Raw genomic sequence first — 16,991 nt, 5'->3', positions numbered from 1 at the left:
TGCGTGATCAAAATGGGGAAGCGGGTACTCTGCGAACCGTTTTTCAAAACCTGTGTCTGATAAAAACGTGGAGAGACGTGAGGAGTCAGAAAAGCTTAAAGAGAAACTCTTAACTGGGTTTGCACTAGTGCTGAAGTTTGCAAATAAAACATGCATTCACCCCTCGAAACGAAAGGCCGACAACGATGTATTTACAGAAGCGTCAGCATTTCGTTGCGAAGCCTGACGTCTAGACATTGTTCTTACTTCGTTACGGACACATAAAATGCAGTGGCCTACCTCTTCCACTTCTGCCCACAAATCGTAAGTCATTAAATCTGGCCACCTGGTTCTTCATCACGGCAGAAGCGTTTCGCAGCTCTGCAGAGTAGTTCTCATCGTTTCCAGCCATGACGGTGACCACCGTCCCATCAGGCACTTCTCCTAAGGCCACCACCTGTCGAAACGGGAAGACAACCACAACTCATGAAGCAACACTTGGGAAACGCGTGTCTCCGTCCCCGCTTTGCAGGCTGCCATGCTCATTACAAAGCTCTGTGGCCGCCTCTCCAGCCCACTGTGGTGAAGAGTCATATATTAGCTGAACGCAGAACAAAGTGCCACATCAAACGAAGAAACATCTTGTATTGTCTCCCTTTCTCATAGCCTAATAGGGAGTTTCTTCTTTGTTACATTTCTTCGGAAACATTCGACATCCTTATGGAGAGTGTATGGTTTAATGCTTCCTGAAGGCCAACTTTGTTCTTAGCAACCATCGAGCAGCGAGAAAACACGAGGCATGGCTCGCATCCATAAATTATACGCGGGAACGCATTTGAAATGGAAAGTTAGTAATTACTATTAGCAGTCTTATCACCCGGATTCGGTTCTACTTCTCTGCTGGTTGCGCCCATCACCCTGACCCCAGAGCTCCTCAGACTTCAAGCTAGAGAGAAACCCCCCATCCGCCCGCGCCCGGAGCGGCACCGGGGGCGTTAGCAGACAAAGCTCTCCGCCCGACACGCTGCTGCGACGGAGCACTTTATGGCTGGAATTCAAACTCTTCAGATGCAATAGAAAACAAAGGCTGTATTTCCTTGCAGGCATGTAAATTTTCATAGCGCTCGCAAGAGGCGCGTGTGGTTAGCGCTGATACCTCTCTCAAATTCCAGGATGGGTGAACAGAAGATATCAAAGTATTTCTCTTTACGTCTCAGCTAGCTGATAGTCTCACTTTCATGCTTCAGTGGTTGTGTAGTGCTCCGACATCTGATTAGATAAATGCCACAGAGCAGACAGCTACCGTCTTCTAATTTGAAAACACCAGGGATACCTACAGTGTTACTGCGCTCTGGCTTTTTAAAGGAAAAATAAATAGGAATACTAAGTTACTAGGAAGAAAACATACACGTTTCTTCACACGGGGTGAAAGAGTTCACAAAAGTATCAAGAAAATAAGTTCCTTTTGCCCAGTTAGCTAATACTGATGCTGGAAATAAATTTATAACAAAAAGAGATTCGGAAATACTGCATGGCTGAGCTCAAACTTGAAAAAAAAATATCCTGGGACACAAAACCCGTCCCCTCGCTGTTTTTACCAGTTTACATGGTCAGATATGACTTTTTATATTATTCAGAGTAATTTATTCTGTCTCCTGAAATATATATTACATTTCGTCATAAGCCCTGCTTGAAATGTCTTTCCTGTAAACGATCCTGGCTGAAACTAATAACGCATTAATTAAGTGGAAAGAATGAGGTGTTCTGAATATATAGGGAGACTTCTGAATGTATAGGGAGAGCATTATGTGGCCCGGTGCTCTGCATAATGTTTCTCTAAAACAATAAAGACCAGTGACAAAGGTATACAAAATCTGAAAATATTTACAACAGACTGTATTACTGAAAATTATAGCTTGTTTCATTTAAAGAAGATATTGAAGAGAAACGCTGAAACGCTGTATATAAACTATCTACGCTGGTGCTTTTCTGTTTTTCCATAAAACACCAGGTAATATCACCCAAAACTGAAAACTGAGTTTTTGCCACAAACTACTGTGAGGTCTCTGACTATCAAGCAAAGATTTTACTTTAAAGCCATATGAACGTCCCTGAACATAAGAAGACAGGAGCCACCGTTGTGGTCCCACCAGCTCGCTGCCTTGGGCCTGACGGCTACCGGCTCTGACGGCTTCAAAGCCAGGTGTAAGGAATAATAAATAACAATCAAATAGCAAATAATAATTTGCTGAACAGATTATAGAGCTGACTCTAACCCTTGATAAATGGATATTGGCTTAAACTCTAAGGCTTGCGACTACTTAGGGACCACGCTTCCCAGTTTGCCATAGACCACGTTCTCGCTGGACAGTCCTGTTGTGCACGTTAGCACCCAGGGGAGCTGCAACCTGCGGTTTTTATGTCCCGGGAAACCACCAACCAACCAACCAAAAATCACAAGTAACTCCAGCAAGGCAAAGAAGCCGAAAGCACAGGAGGAAGAGCGAGTCTGCCGGGAGCCTCGGAAGAGGGAGCGCGACGACGGCAGCCTCAGCTCACCTCTTTCTCTCGAGGTAAGCCGAGCACGGCGCAGGCAGTGACATCACATCTCCGTCTCAACCCGGTCTCGACCCAGAACACGGGTACAGCTTGCAACACCTGGGCAGGAGGGAGCAAAACCTCTTCAAAGGTCCCCCCTGGCCCCCGCTGCTTTTCAGGGCTTTCCTCCCTGCCCTTCCCGCTCGACGGCGTCAGTTCAATTTGTCGGCTTAGACATCAGCCTAAAACCGCACGTGCTGCTGCCCGAGTCACCGCGCTGCCGGCGCCGAGTCAGGAACTGCGTCATTACTGAAACGCACCGGCTTTTTGATGCAGTATGATGCAATATGGCTATTCGTCTCATTAGGAGCAGACCGAAGGAAAAGACAAACTGAAATCAGAGGCGAAAAGAAAAACTTTGGCTAATAAAAGAAAGTCCTATTACAAGGGGAAGCTCCCCTGCTATGCAACAGGAGTAAAATGCTGGTTCTTTTCACGTTTTCATACTTTTTTTGCCATGAAATGCCAGGAGACTATTGCACATCTACGTAATAGCACTGGTTAGAAAAAAGCTTTGCAAAACAAGTTTGAAACCTGGAGAAATACACATAATTTTGAGAAATCTAAAAAGTAACTTCACATACTGAAAGACTGTTGGCATAAACCTTGATTTGGTCATTTTATGGCATGGATCAATCCAAAATTATTTACGTTTTCTTAGAAAGAGGATTCTAAGTGCACTGTGAAATGAGTAAGGACTGCGTAAAAAGTCAAGGTTAAAAGTAGCCACAGTGCACATTCCTTACCTATTCTTCAAACATAAATATCTCTACAATTTCAAAATCTTTATTTTCCGTATTAAACTGCCTACACGTTTTGTTGTTTACAGGTAGATTTTGCTTTTGCTTTTTTATTAACTAAAGCTCAAAAATGTACATGAAGTCAGACGAAGTCACAAAAGAAAACCAAACCAATTCTTACAAGTTGAAAAGAACTATGTATTTTTTTGCATAACACGGTTAGGCAACCTGTTTGCCCAGTTTCAGTCCAGTGGGATTTGAACTGGCCAAAGTATGTACCCTAAAGACGGAAGTTATAAGCACGAAGCAAAACTACTATACAACAGCAGGTACCAAGACTTTCCGCAGAGTAAAATGCTTGTTTCAAAAAAAAGCCAGCGCGCATGCTAAATAGTTCCTCTCAGACACCGATATATACCACTTCAACAACTTTTCTTGCAAAACACTCAATTCAAACAGCCTCTGAATATAAAATCTTCCGTACTGAGAACGTCTTTTCCAGAGATTGCCAAAAGAGCATCTGATACTATTAAAAATATTTTAATGTTCTGTAACTTGAAACAGAATAACTGATTTGCACTACTTTTTGTTTCAAAATATACATCTGGGCTGACGATCTATACAGCAGGTTTCAGCTTGAAGCTATTTAAAACAGCTGAGTTACAAACTCTGAAAATTGGGGTTTGGAGTGGAAATGCTGACAGACCCTTAACTACTGTGGTGCTACTGGGGAGAGGTTTTAGACTTCACGTCCCTTTTTTTTGCCCCTGCCTTTAGGTCCACTAAGACTCTTTGCTACTATCAGCATCATACAGAAGCCACTTGTAAGATCTAACGGGGCAATTTGGGTCTTTATGACTTTCACTAAAAACTCCCTGGCAGAAACATCAGGCCAAATTCTGATGACTCTACTCAAATAAAGTACCGCTGGCTATTAAGATTAAGAAGTGAATATGATTTGGACCCAGGTGCAGAGAATCTATTTCTTTTACGCTGGAATATCACTAGACAGTTGGAGCTACATTAATAGGTACACGTCTAATACTTTTCCCCGCAAAACCAGTTTTCATTAACAACCTTATTACTGAGTACACTCAACACAGACTCCCTCCCCAGTGTGTGTAAATACTAATATGTAAAATTCAAATGTAATACTAAGACAACATTATTTTAAAAAATTATAATCAAACCCAGCACTGTTTATAACATACTTCCTCTCCTGCACATGATTTATATCTGTTTTTTTAAATTAAAACAGTGCTATATCCCAAGTACTTTTTAACTAGAGATCTCTGCAAGAGAATTATGACACACTTAGCACACCACTCAAAACATTATCATCAACATATTATTTATTGCCAATAAAACTTCAAAAAGTGTGTTGTCTGTGAGCTATTTTACTTTCAAGTCACTGTTTAGCTGAGATTTCTATAGCCCAAATCTGTCTTTTTTATTTTTCCTTTTCAGATATAATTCCCATTCTGTTCTATCACAGTCAAGTGTTTCGCTGCATGACACACGCAGCTTCTTTGGTCTAAAAGTACTGGACAGCTGCACGCAAGTTACATTTGAAAAATGAAACAAATTTTTAAAAACAGTCAAAATTATTTCAAAGCAGTTTCAAATTAATTTACCAGTAATTAGGGCCGTGTATATTGCCAGCATTTTTTTAAAAGTATGCATCCATAGTGCATGTGAAAACACAGCTGCACCCACACTGGAAGGCTGCAAGGGCCAATGCATACTCCTGACGCATCCCTAAACTTGTCGTATCTATACGTGTCTCCCTGTCAGCAATCAAACATAGGAACCAAATATATGACACGTGTGTGTGTGTGTATATATATATATTTATATGAACACAAAAAGATTGGGAAGTGCTCTAAACCTTTTTCTATCCTTTTATCACACGTAAGCGTTCCCATTGTAATAATATTCTAAATACTCTAACATTTAGTTTAGATCTTTCCCTTACTCTAATGAACTGCGACCACATCCTTTGAATTGCTGCAAGGTAGGAGACGGCTCAGACGTTTCAAATGAAAACTGCAGCACGAGTACGATAACGTAGGAGCTCTCGTCTCCCTTCTACAGAGGGTAACTATAATATCCGCTGAATCTAACACTCAAAATTAAATTACAATCACAATTCTCCGAAAGCTCTTCCTCCTTAGCCCGAAGCCCCTGTGCATCGGAATCAGGCCGATCCACACCCAGAGAGCCTTCAAGTGCTACGCCGAGTTCCAAGAAGACACCCCATTTTTCTGCCATTTCTACTTAGTCCGACCACCGCGACCCGCACACGCAGGTCCCGTGCACGGGGCTGCTCTGCAGCTCCAGGCTCTCGAGGCCGCTTCCCCCACACAACAGCGCTTTAGCCAACTCTAACCCGCACCCCCGTAACATTTCTGGAGCAAAGCTTCATCTTTATCACCAGTCACCTTAACGCCAGCTCATTTAACTGCTTCTACTAATTTTTCCCGGATAAACGGCCGTGACAGCCCGGCTAGCAACCGGGAAACACAAGGACAAGGCAACGTTGGGGGAACACGCTCGGTGAGACCGTTTCCAAACTCTTCCACCTTTTGTGGGATTTCCAGGAGCGTTATTTTTTCACGTAGTGGGTGTGGAGCGCTGAGCCCCTCGCAGGGGAACCCCACCCCAGCTCTGACCCCGCGCCCCGCTCGGGCAGGTGCTCTGGGACACCCAAGCCATCGCCCTCTCCCTACCAAAGGCCACGGGAGAGGAAAATGCCGGGGAGGAACGCTGTCAAATATTGCTAAGGGGAGGAAAAGGGTTTGCTTTAAAGCACGCAATTATTGTTGTTATTACAGTTAAAAAAAAAAAAAGTCTTTTCCTCTCATTAGCGCGCCATGGGGACGCAGACAGAGCGTTAAAAGCAGCACCTCCGGCGCAGATCGGGGTGGTATTTGCTACTCGAACGTGCGAGCCCAGCCAAGGAGCGCGTCTTCTGGCCTGACACTTCCTCGCTTGTCCACCAGGAGAAGTGAAGGGGCCCCGTGCCCCCCCCCGCCAGGAGCCCCGTCCCCCCTTCCCAGCCCCATCGCAGCCAGAGCTGCCTCTGGGGTAGGGGGGCAAAGCCACGGCCCCCCCGTTCTCCCACAGCAGCGCCGCACAGCCCGACCCTCGGACCCCAGCCCCCCCGGCACGCTTCAAAGCCACCCCAAATCACCCGGTCCGACCCCCCGGGAGAGGGGAGAGAGGCAGGGGCACCCCCGTGGGCGAGGTCTGAGGGTCTTCTCAGTGGGGAGGGGGGCACCCACTTTGCACCCCCACACTGAGCTCCGGCAGATGGGTGAATCCCTCCTCCCCGGGGAAGAGAAAAGTGGGGTTTAAAAAAAAAAAAAAACAAAGGAAAGCCCAGGAGAGGGGTCTGTGGGGAAAGGGGGTGTCTCTGGGGGTGCCGCTGGGGGGGGCACCCAGCGGCTGCGGGGGGGACACGGCGGCACTGCCTCGCGGGGATGGGATAATGGGATAACGGCTGCGGGGGCGAGCGGGAGAGGGCAAGGGCTGCATGGGGGGGCACCCGAACCGCTGCAGGGGCGAGGGGCGCAGAGCTGGCATTGCGAGGGCACAGGAGGCACCGCGGGACGGCGGGCAGGGACGGCACCGCAGGGCGGGGGGCGCGGGGGGCACCGGGGACGGGATACCGAAGTCACTGCAAGACTTGGGGAGGGGGGACAGGAGGCCGTGCAGGACTGGGGGAGCAGAGGAGACCCTGCGGGGGACGACGACGACGACGACACACACAGAAGCTCCTGCAGGCCTGGGGGGCACAGGAGTGATTGCAGCTGGGGGGGCACAGGAGTTACTGCAGGCTGGGGGGGGGGGCACAGGGGGCATTGCAGCTGGGGGGGGTGCACAAAAGGCATTGCAGGCTGGGGGGGGCACAGGAGGCATTGCAGCTTGGGGGGCACAGGAGTTACTGCAGGCTGGGGGGGGGGGTACAGGGGGCATTGCAGCTGGGAGGTGGCACAGAAGGCATTGCAGGCCGGGGGGGGGCACAGGAGGCATTGCAGCTTGGAGGGGCACAGGAGGCACTGCAGACCGGGGGGGGGCACAGGAGTGATTGCAGCCTGGGGGGCACAGGAGGCACTGCAGCCGGGGGGTGTCAGAGAAGCCCCTGCGGGCCGGGGGGGCCGGAGGCGGCTCTGCGGGAGGAAGCGCGGCGCGGCGCGGCGCGGGGGGAGGCATCGCCGGGCAGCGGCGGCTGCGGGAGGGGGTGCCTCACCTTGAATGCCACCGGGAGGGTCTTGTTGCAGCGCCAGTGCGAGGGCAGGACGGAGCAGAGGAAGTTGGGGCTGTCGGTGCGGACCAGCTCGGCGGGGTGGTCGGCGATGATCTCCACCATGGTGCGGTTATCGTGGGGGCGCAGCCTGGGCACGGCGGCCGCCGCTTCTTGCTGCTGCTGCTGCTGCTGCTGCTGCTGTTGGGCTACTACGACCGGGCTGACTTCGCTCATCTTGCCGGGCTGCAGGCTGCTGGAGGGGGGGCTGAACCTCCGGCTGGTGCTGGGATCTACGGGAATACGCATCACAACAGCCACAAGTTAGCGAATTGGGGGGCGGGGGGGGGGAGCGGTAGGGGGATCGCTGGAGGAGGCGTGTAGTGGGGGGTGTGGGTTGTAAAAAAAAAAAAAATATATCGCGAAAAAAGGGGTGAATGAAAAAGTGTAGGGATGAGGATAAGGGGCAAAAAAGCAGATCAGAAAAAAAACCAAAACAAAACCAAAAACTAGGAGCGGATTAAACGCACGAGGAAAAAAAAAATCTCAGTCTGTGTTTGTTTGGGTTTTTTTTAAAAGAAAGATGGACGGGGCGGGGGACGATGCCGGTCTGCAGCCTGGAGCAGCGAGGAGACAGATTCTGGCTGTGGGGTCCGGGGCTGCCCCTCTTAGCAAAGCCCGGCTGGAAACTGCATGGTCCCGGCTTCTGCCCAGCTGCAAAACGCTGCTGCTGCTTCTCCTCCTCCTTCCTTCCTTCCTTCTTGCACAGTCTCTCTGCTCTTTTCCCTCCTTCTAGCCACCGCTTCTTCCCTCAAGTGCTTGAATTTCTTTCCTTTTTCTTCCCCTCCCTCCCCGTTCTCTTTCTTTTTTTTTTTTTTCGGATTTTCAAAAGGTTGTCTTGGGAGAAGTAAAACCGGCTGCTGGTTCAGCTTCCTGGGCTGCTGCTGTTGGCGGCCGCCAGATCGCAGACCCGCAGAGGGGGTGTTCAGGGGAATGTCCCGATTTCCTCCGAAGAAATCTTCCTCCTCCGGACAAAAAAAAAAAAAAAAAAAAAAGAGCAAACAAAAAGCCTCGCTGGGACAGAGGCGAGGAGCCGCTGGGCTCCCCCGCTTATTGCCTTTGGCTTCAGGAAGCGGAGGGAAGCGGGAGCTCGGGAAGGGGGCTTGGGAAAAGTGGCTCCTCCAAAAAAAAAAAAAAAAAAAAAAAAAGGCGCTCCCGATGAGATTTCGGCGTGGAAAGAAAGTTACTGAAGTTGTTGGGGTGAGGAGGAAAGTCACAGGACTAATAGTTAAAAGAGAGACTTCAGTCGGTTCCTTTGGGAGGATCAGGACTTAAGAAAAGTTGAACTTTCAGATTCCTAGGGTAAAAAAAGCGGGGAGCATAGCTGGGGAAAAAACACCAAAAAACCAACACCCCAAAACACCCCTTGTTAGGCTGATTTCTAAAATATGACCAAGTAAATTCTGGGAAAAGGCAGCCTCGGTGTAGTCCGGTCCTTTTAATTAAGTCGCTGCTGGATCCAAGTCCGTTGAGTTGAATAGGCTAACAAAAATCTTTCTTTTTTTTCCGCCCTTGATGAACAACAGCAGCAAAAAAATCATTAAAATGTCGGTTTGTTTGAGTTATTTTTCTTTCTGAAAAGTGTTTTTTTTAAAAAAAAAAGGCAACAAAACCCAACAAACTTCTTTTGGGTCCCAAGAAGTTGAGGTCGGGGAAGATGAAGGAGCCGGGGGAAAAAAAAAAAAAAAAAGCGCCACAGTTTTTTTGTCCTGAATGTGGTTTTTGGAGGCTGGGATTTCTAATGATTAGGTTTTTGTGGTTTATATATACAGGACTCTCTGGCTAAGGCGATCATTATGCTGATGAGAGTCAGCAGCACGTGGTGCTTCAGTCCTCAGACTTCTGCAGCCTTCAAAATAAATAACACAATGTGCATCCCCCACAGGAGGAGAAACGTTTCTTTAAGTCGCTCTCACCCACGGGGAGGGGGACGGGGACGGGGAAGGGGGGGAGCAGGAGACGGTCTCCGATCTCCACTTCTCTCCGGGTTTTTTTTCCATTAACACTTTTGGGCTTGTTTGTTAAAAAAAAAAAAGCTTGAAAAATCTTGTTTGCAAAAAAAAATAATAGTAACAATAATCTGTTGCCAAAAGCTTGGGGGTTTTTGTTGTTTGTTTTTTTTTTTTCTCTAAGTCTCCGGTAGTCTAAAGACTAAACCATTTCCTTGAATGAATGAAAGCTATAAAACCCCCCTCAGACTATTAAGGTAAAGGGAGTCTGGTTTGTTTTCTCCCTTAAAAAAAAAAAAAAAAGGGCAGATCTTATTAAAAACAATTTACATACCCAATAGTAAAAAAGTGTAAACGCCTCCCAGCGCAGATAACGACCTATCACAACCCTCCCTCTAATTTCTAAGGCTTTCCTTCGACTTGCTACTTCCACCTTCTTGTGAAAAGTCGGCGCTGCGTGTGTGCTCCTTGCTCGCCGCCTGTGTGCGATTCGGGGCGGTGTCTGTCTGCCTGCCTGCCTGCCTGCGTTGGGGGGATGCGTCCTTTTCACGCAGGCTTTACTAGCCCTAAGTCGGGCACCCAGACCCAGCAGAAAAGCCAGGTTTGTCCTGCCCCCCAGCCCCACCCGCGCAAAGCACAGCGAAGGCGCCCGGCGGCCCCACGTACACGGCGGGGCGGGGGTGGAGGGGTGCAGAGCCGCCCCCGGGACTGTGCCCGCGCCCCGCGGAGCCTCCGCGCCCTCCGCCGGCCGGGCCGGCAGCGCTGCCCCCCGCCGCCCACCCCGCTGTCCCCCCACTCCCCAAAATTTCTGCCCCCGCCCCGGGGCAAAGCCCCGGCCCCGCTGGCAGCGGCAGCGGCAACGCGCTCCTTCCGCCTCCGAGGGTACGGGAGGAGGAGGAGGAGGAGGAGGAGGAGGAGGAGAGGAGAAGCTCCGCTGTCCGGGCACAGGGGAGAGCTCGCGCTCCGCGCACCGCGCCCGCCGCTCCTTCGCCCACTCCTCCGCCTTCCCCAGCGTTGCAACGGGGAGCAGCAGCCCCTGACCCCCTGCCTGGCTGGGATCGGCGACCTCCTCTTCTGGTTTTTTTTCTTTTCCTTTTTTTCCCTTTTTTTTTTTTCCTTTTTTTTTTTCTTTTTTCCCTCCTTTCCCTGGCCCAGTGCTGGGCTGTGGCAGTTTTCTATCCCGTTGCAAAAATGCAGTAACACTGCAAACCCCTCTTGAGCTCATCCCGCTCCTCCGACAACCGTAGGGACCTGCTTTTCCCCAAAAGTGGTCACAGGCATTTCCGAAGGACAAGTACTCGTCACCTGTAAGGTCTGGTATATTCAGCGGTTCTGGTTTGCTGCAGTTGCAGTACAGAAAATATTTTTTTTTCATAATTAACCTGGTAAAATGTTTATGACCGTAGGTTCTTTTGGCCCTTCCTCCCCCTTTAGCTGGAGGGGAAATAAATTCCATCAGAGCCATTCCAAAGGTGCGAGAAAGCAAGCAGGAGGTTGCCTTATATCCAAATACTGTATAAGCCTGACAATTGTGATTTATTTTATTTCAAACAAGAAGATAGATTTCCACTTTTAATTAGTCACACTAAAAGTTTTACGGTCACCTCTCTTCCTACTAAAATAAAATAAAAAGTTAATTAGGATAAACTAAAACAAGTCACTGGAAGCTACCGGTTTAAGGTCACTTAAAATAGTCCATGGTTATTTATAACGTCGAAATAGAATTTTCCACTGAACGCCCTAACAAAGTTTCAGGTATCTGGCACAGCTGATTTTCAGTCTCCATGCAAAAATATCTTTCTGCTGAACATTTACATGTTTAACAGGAACTTACTACAGCCTGGAACAGATCACAGCTCAGAGCGTTAGAATTTTATTTAAATGCTTATGGACAAATTAATAGAAGTACCAGTAACGTTTATGGACCTGCATAAAAGCTGGATGGGAATTTTCAGAAATAGTAATTTATGTTATGATATGTATAATCTGGAACGTTGGCTTGGATTTGGCTGAAACGGAGAGCAACCCTGCTGCTCGGGTTTCCTCGGGTTTTATTTCAGAACTTCTTGGAATTTTAGCAATGGTTGCAAAATTGGTCATATTTTAGGATGTTAGAGAATTGTAGGAGGTTAGTGAAAAAATGTGCTTGCATGGCAAATTATGTCTTAACAAACACCTTCGGTTCCACTTTATAAAATAGGATTTTCATTAGTACGGCTACGTTTGCCGCAATTTCGATTGTCTTTTAGCTTTTTTTTACTTTAAACTATGTTATGAATACAGCCATAATTAGATTGCTTTTGGACAAAAAGGTAATGTTTTAAAGAGCACCGAGTTTGTTTGCTGTTACATCTGTAAAACACAGACCCAGCACGTTCCTGCTGTAAGTGTCATGTGCTCAAGATGAAAAATAATCGCCAAATTTGAAAGATTCTAACCTGGATGACGTCCCCTAAATAAATAGTTTTGATGCCAGTTTGTTGGGCTGGAATGTGCTGTAAACACGATGAATACAGAATTTATTTTGAGCTTCTCTATATATGTCAATAGCCTTTTTGAAACGGGAATAAATGAATGGGTTCACTGGGTTTGTTATTGTATTGGTTATTTTTAGTCAGAGTGACTGCAGCGATGTCAGCAATTATTACTATAGTTAAGGACTTGCCAAAATTCTCTTTCCAACATCCACCTTTCCAAAGTTTTTTATTCCCTCGTGAAAATGTGCATCGAGCCAAAATGTGTGAACTTAAGTCAGCTTAATGCTAGAGAAGGCTTTGCCCAAATTTCCCTTCCTTTCAGTAGGGGCAAGATAAGCTCCAGTGTCTCTTGGCAGCGCTTTACTTTCGCTTTGGTTGTAAATTGACTGTTTGCCCAGCTATTCTTTGCTTTTTCTTAAGTATGACAAATAGTAACTCTAGATTCACACGTTATTTGGTCTGTTAAGTAGGCATGTGGTAATGAGTTCTCTAACTACAGCATTCACAGTCAGACTGTGGGCTACCAGGGTTTTTTTAACTGCTGTGTCCCTGCCCCATTGATTTATAGCCCAGATAAAAGAAGATTCTTTGTGTCCCGAAATTAGTCGAAGGCATTTCATATTTCAGCACCATGCACTGGTTTTTAGCGTTTATAGTCCCCGATACAAACTTAAGCGTAAAGGCTTGCAAGACAGGCTAGAAAACGATTACATAAAAAAATAAATCTTGAGAATATTGCTTTTTCCCACAGTATTTTCAGTAGGAAATGAGGACCCAGAGCTGAGACTCTTGCTTTCTGTCTCAGGATTTGATGCTGATTTGCTCCAGGACCTCAGATGAGCCTTTTAGCAAGTTTTCCTTCAGTATAAAATGGGGTACTAACTATTACCATACACTTTTGGAGATATAAAAATATGTGTCGAACTCTCAGAAGTCCAAAGATTAGCAGGGCTCTGCATCTGTGAAGCATACCAGTAATACCAGGAGAAAAATTCCAAAAGCTTTTAAGAAACCTGCCGTGTCACTACTGAAAAATTGCCGGCTTTTCCACGGCACGCAGTGAAACACACGTTATACAAACAACAAGGTAAATAGTTACTGCTTCTGATTTTTTTTTTTTTTTTTCCCTAAAGGATGTAGTTTCTGCTTCTTTAATAAGCGTGGACTGCAAGCCTGGGTCTCGGTCCTAGCGTTGGGTTCTCCCGTTTCCCTCCCTGTCTGCAACCTCTTCCGCCCCATTGGAATTGTATGTATTTCAAAGAGGTTTAAAAGCAGCAAATGACCATGTCATCATTGTGAAGGAACGAAATGTGGGCCTACTTGTCATCTTATAACAGCGTTTGAAAGAGAAAGTATGGCCTGTGCTTTCTGGCAGTAAAAACCTGAATGTCTAGTACGATTAGAAAAATGTATGGCCTGTTTTTTTTCAAGTAAATTGTTGGGGTTTTTTGGGTTTTTTGGGGTTTTTTTTGCTTGCAACACGCAAACTGAAAATCAACTGTAAAAGTTGTTAGGGTCCTCATAGTCAGGGACAAACTGTTTTTTTCATGGCAAGACTGACTTCGTCCCTTTCCATTAATCCTCCTCCCAGCTTCTGTGTAACTAATTTCAGAATTAGGAAAAAGTCGTGTTTTTTTCCTTGAATGAATTCAGATCAAATCAGCCTGTTGTTTTAGATATAGAAAGGCTAAAAAATGAGAGCTTAAATTTTCTTTTTTTTTTTTTTTTCTCCTCCTTCTTTCAGCATATATGTAACCAGCATGAGCCAGAAACTTCACGGTTATTTTTTCTGTTGACCTCAATGAAAACTGGTTCCCTTGACTAACTGTGGGGAGAGTGGGTGGTATAACTGTTTGTAATTAAAAAGGGTTTATACATTTGGAACCTTGCAGAGTCCCTAAATTTTGCATGCTGGTTTTTAAGAGACTAATGAAGTGCACTCTGGCCAGATACAAGCTCCATAAAGCTCACGCAGAAGATACTACAAGATGTAAGTCAGTCTCGAGTGGGAGAGGTTGTTTTTAATGCTCCCAACCACAAGCACACCACCAGATCCTTGCATTTACTCTCCCAGTGTTGCGATGGTGAGGATTCCCATTGTAAACCTGTTCTCAACAGGATGAATGCCAGAAAAAAAAATCAGGCGGATTCTTTGTTAATAACGTGAGTCTCGAAGCTGAAGCAGTAGAAAAACACCGAATAGTGATAGACTTGTTCTAAAAAGGATGAAAACGTACAACATTGGAAGAGGTGGTGCAGCCTACAGGAGTGAAATAGAAGAAGAAAGCATATGGTAATGGCAAATGTAAACATAATGGACATAGCGAACAAACTCTTTGAGGAACTATAAAAATTAGTCTATTTTTGACCTCTCTTTCCTGAAAATTCACTCACATGATGAACTAAGCATAGTCAGGCCAGACCAGAGGATCAAGAACATAATCATATTTATGCTATGACATAATGTAATCCTGAAAATGTGGAGCCTCCTGGTCACATTTTAGCAGAAGATATGTGTGCCCCACATTAGGGGTGGCCTTAAGACCTTGGGTGTGTGGGGCATAACACAGGATCAGTCTCGTAGGCGACTGTTGTGGAATTGGCAGCCAAGTCACAGGAGACAACAACATCAGTCCAAAACCAAGCCGTAAAAGCAGATGACAAAACATTAGACATCACAGGAATGATTCTCTCTAGTAATAAAGGACCAAGATCTGGCAGCAAAACTATTATAGGTGAAGCTGCCAGCAGTATCTGCAGTTAAGCTTGTCTACCACTTTCCAGTATAAGACCTTGTTTTCACTCACATACCGCTGCCAATTTTTAACTGTTCAGGATGAGCTTTTCAATCCTGAGTCTGCCTCAAGCTGAATTTTTTGGAAACTTCCAGCAGAAATACTTGTGCTGTTTCTAAGATCGGCATTAAGAGAAAACACATTGTTTCACAACAGTTTAAAATTTCTTAGAATCATCCCAATATCTGTTTCAGAGCTGGGATGGGAAGTTTTACTAAGTAGGAGAGGAATAACAGGAAAAATCAGATACGTTCCTTTTGTTGCCCTTGACCAAAAGGATCCACCCGAACTTGGCTGAGTTAGAAGTTGCTGAAAATTGTTGAGGTTTTTCTTGCACATGCTCAGTACAGATGGAGTAGTTGGCAGCTAAATTTTGCAAAGCCTCCATAGCAGCACTAGGCTTGCTAGGCTGGACTGGATCTGTAGTCAGTCTAGTCCGACCAATATTCTCCCTGACAGTAGGCTGCACTGTTTTAGAGGGAAGGATAAGAAATCCTAGAGTCAGCAGATAGATATGGGATCTATTCCTCCTTTAAGGTCTCATCCTAGTTAATAGTAGCTTATAAAATATGATCAGAATGACTGTCAGCAGTTCAGTTTTAAATTGTGTCTTTTAGAAGTCTATAATTCAACCATAAAAATTCCTTGCAGGCTGAAATCTGGCTTAAACTCTCAGTTCAGAAGTCAAAATTCTCTACAGATTTTTTTAAATAGTCTGTTTTGAAGTGATAGAAAAGAAAAAAAATAGTCATGTACGAATTCTGGACATTTCTTTCATAATGCACTTCGTAATTCAGTTTTGGTAAGTATGATAAGTTTTAAACTATTTGTTTCGAATGCTTGTCAGGCCCTAGAAGGAACGTAATTAAAATCTTCACCATTAACACTAGACATTCAAATGTGAATACAATTCTCTCACCTCAGGATATTAGGAGTATTATGATATTAGGAGCTTACGTGATGTAATGCCAAAACCTGTTATTCTAGTTTATCTTATAAATATTTGGATAATTTATTAAATGCATACATATTGAAAAGCAAGGGAGAAATCCTTCTACCTTTCATGGCAAAACGCATCATGAAGACAGTCACTCAAATGTTTTCCTAATTTAAGCATAAGAAGAAAGACATAACCTGGAAGTATCCAGGAGGAATAAGTAAGAGGTCCTCAGAGGGGGCAAAGCAGATGGAAAACCTTTCTTGGAAGACCACAGCAGCTCTCATTACTACCAAGCTTCCCTTTGTAGTAGAGAAGATAGAGCAGCTCTTCCCATTCTTGGAATGCTTTCAAACATACTGTGCTTGGCACCCTGAGGTTAGCGTGATTTTTGAGCAGATAAAAGCCCGTTACATGAAAAGGCAGATCCCACTCTCTTTTTTTTTTTTTTTCCCCTTGGTAAGAAAGAAAGAAAAGCCTTATTCTGCTTGCAGTTCCACTGATTGCAATGGAAACCTTCACGGAATAAGGTGCTGCTTCACGTAAGAGAAGCAGAGGCAAGCCTTCAGGTAACTTGCTACTTAGGGTTACTCTCCTTATCCTTTCACATTTCCATGTCTGAATGCCCATCTTGATGAAGAATATGTAAAGTCTTCCAGCTGTTCGTTTCCAGTCTATTTTAAGGAGCTAGAATAATTTGTATTTTTAGGCATGCGAAAACCATCTTCCACTGTTTCTGACAATTGAAGAACATGGACTGAGGGAATCGGAGGAAAGCTCTATTTACTAAACACCACATGTGGATTACCACTGATAGTTTTTCTAAGGAAATTTATGACCTGTGTGGAGTAAATAAACTCCCTTTTTGGTAAAGAATCTGCAAGCCAATCATTCATGCTTGCTTAGAGACGTTACTGTTCGTGTTGCTTTTATGTGGAAGGCTACAGTAAAGGGTGATGTTATGTCTAAAATAGACAGTTGGCAGCTCCATGAAAAAAAAAAAGCCATTTCTGACATTACTTATCATGAAATTCTTGCTAGATTATGGCACTTTCATTCTGTCTCAGGAAAGAAAGAAAAGGTAATGATAGGACAATTATAATTCTTGTAACTAATATGTTATCTTCATGCATGCACTTGCATGCCTAGCTACATTTACTGGCAAGTTATGGCATTTTACACATCTGAAATAAACAGAGAGCTCTCAGTA

General features: G+C 45.4%; 1 protein-coding gene across 3 annotated transcripts in view; it reads right to left on the bottom strand.

The window, feature by feature from the left end:
• The window catches only part of RUNX2 (RUNX family transcription factor 2), a gene marked incomplete at its 5' end in the record, with an annotated part of 226,223 nt that overhangs the window by 153,839 nt on the left and 55,393 nt on the right, over positions 1-16,991 (bottom strand). For 2 of the 3 annotated variants that reach the window (XM_081997933.1, XM_081997934.1), the window contains 2 exons: positions 280-436; positions 7,570-7,856. In XM_081997933.1, the coding sequence (XP_081854059.1) occupies positions 280-436; positions 7,570-7,856 (444 nt within the window). Of the gene's footprint in view, positions 1-279; positions 437-7,569; positions 9,097-16,991 lie in introns of those variants that run through there. The other variant, XM_081997932.1, reaches the window with a different exon arrangement.

Source organism: Phaethon aethereus (genome assembly GCF_964289735.1).
Source record: "Phaethon aethereus genome assembly, chromosome: 3".
Classification (NCBI taxonomy): domain Eukaryota; kingdom Metazoa; phylum Chordata; class Aves; order Phaethontiformes; family Phaethontidae; genus Phaethon; species Phaethon aethereus.
The sequence above is the reverse complement of the archived record's forward strand: the minus strand, read 5'-3'. Positions and strand labels throughout refer to the sequence as shown.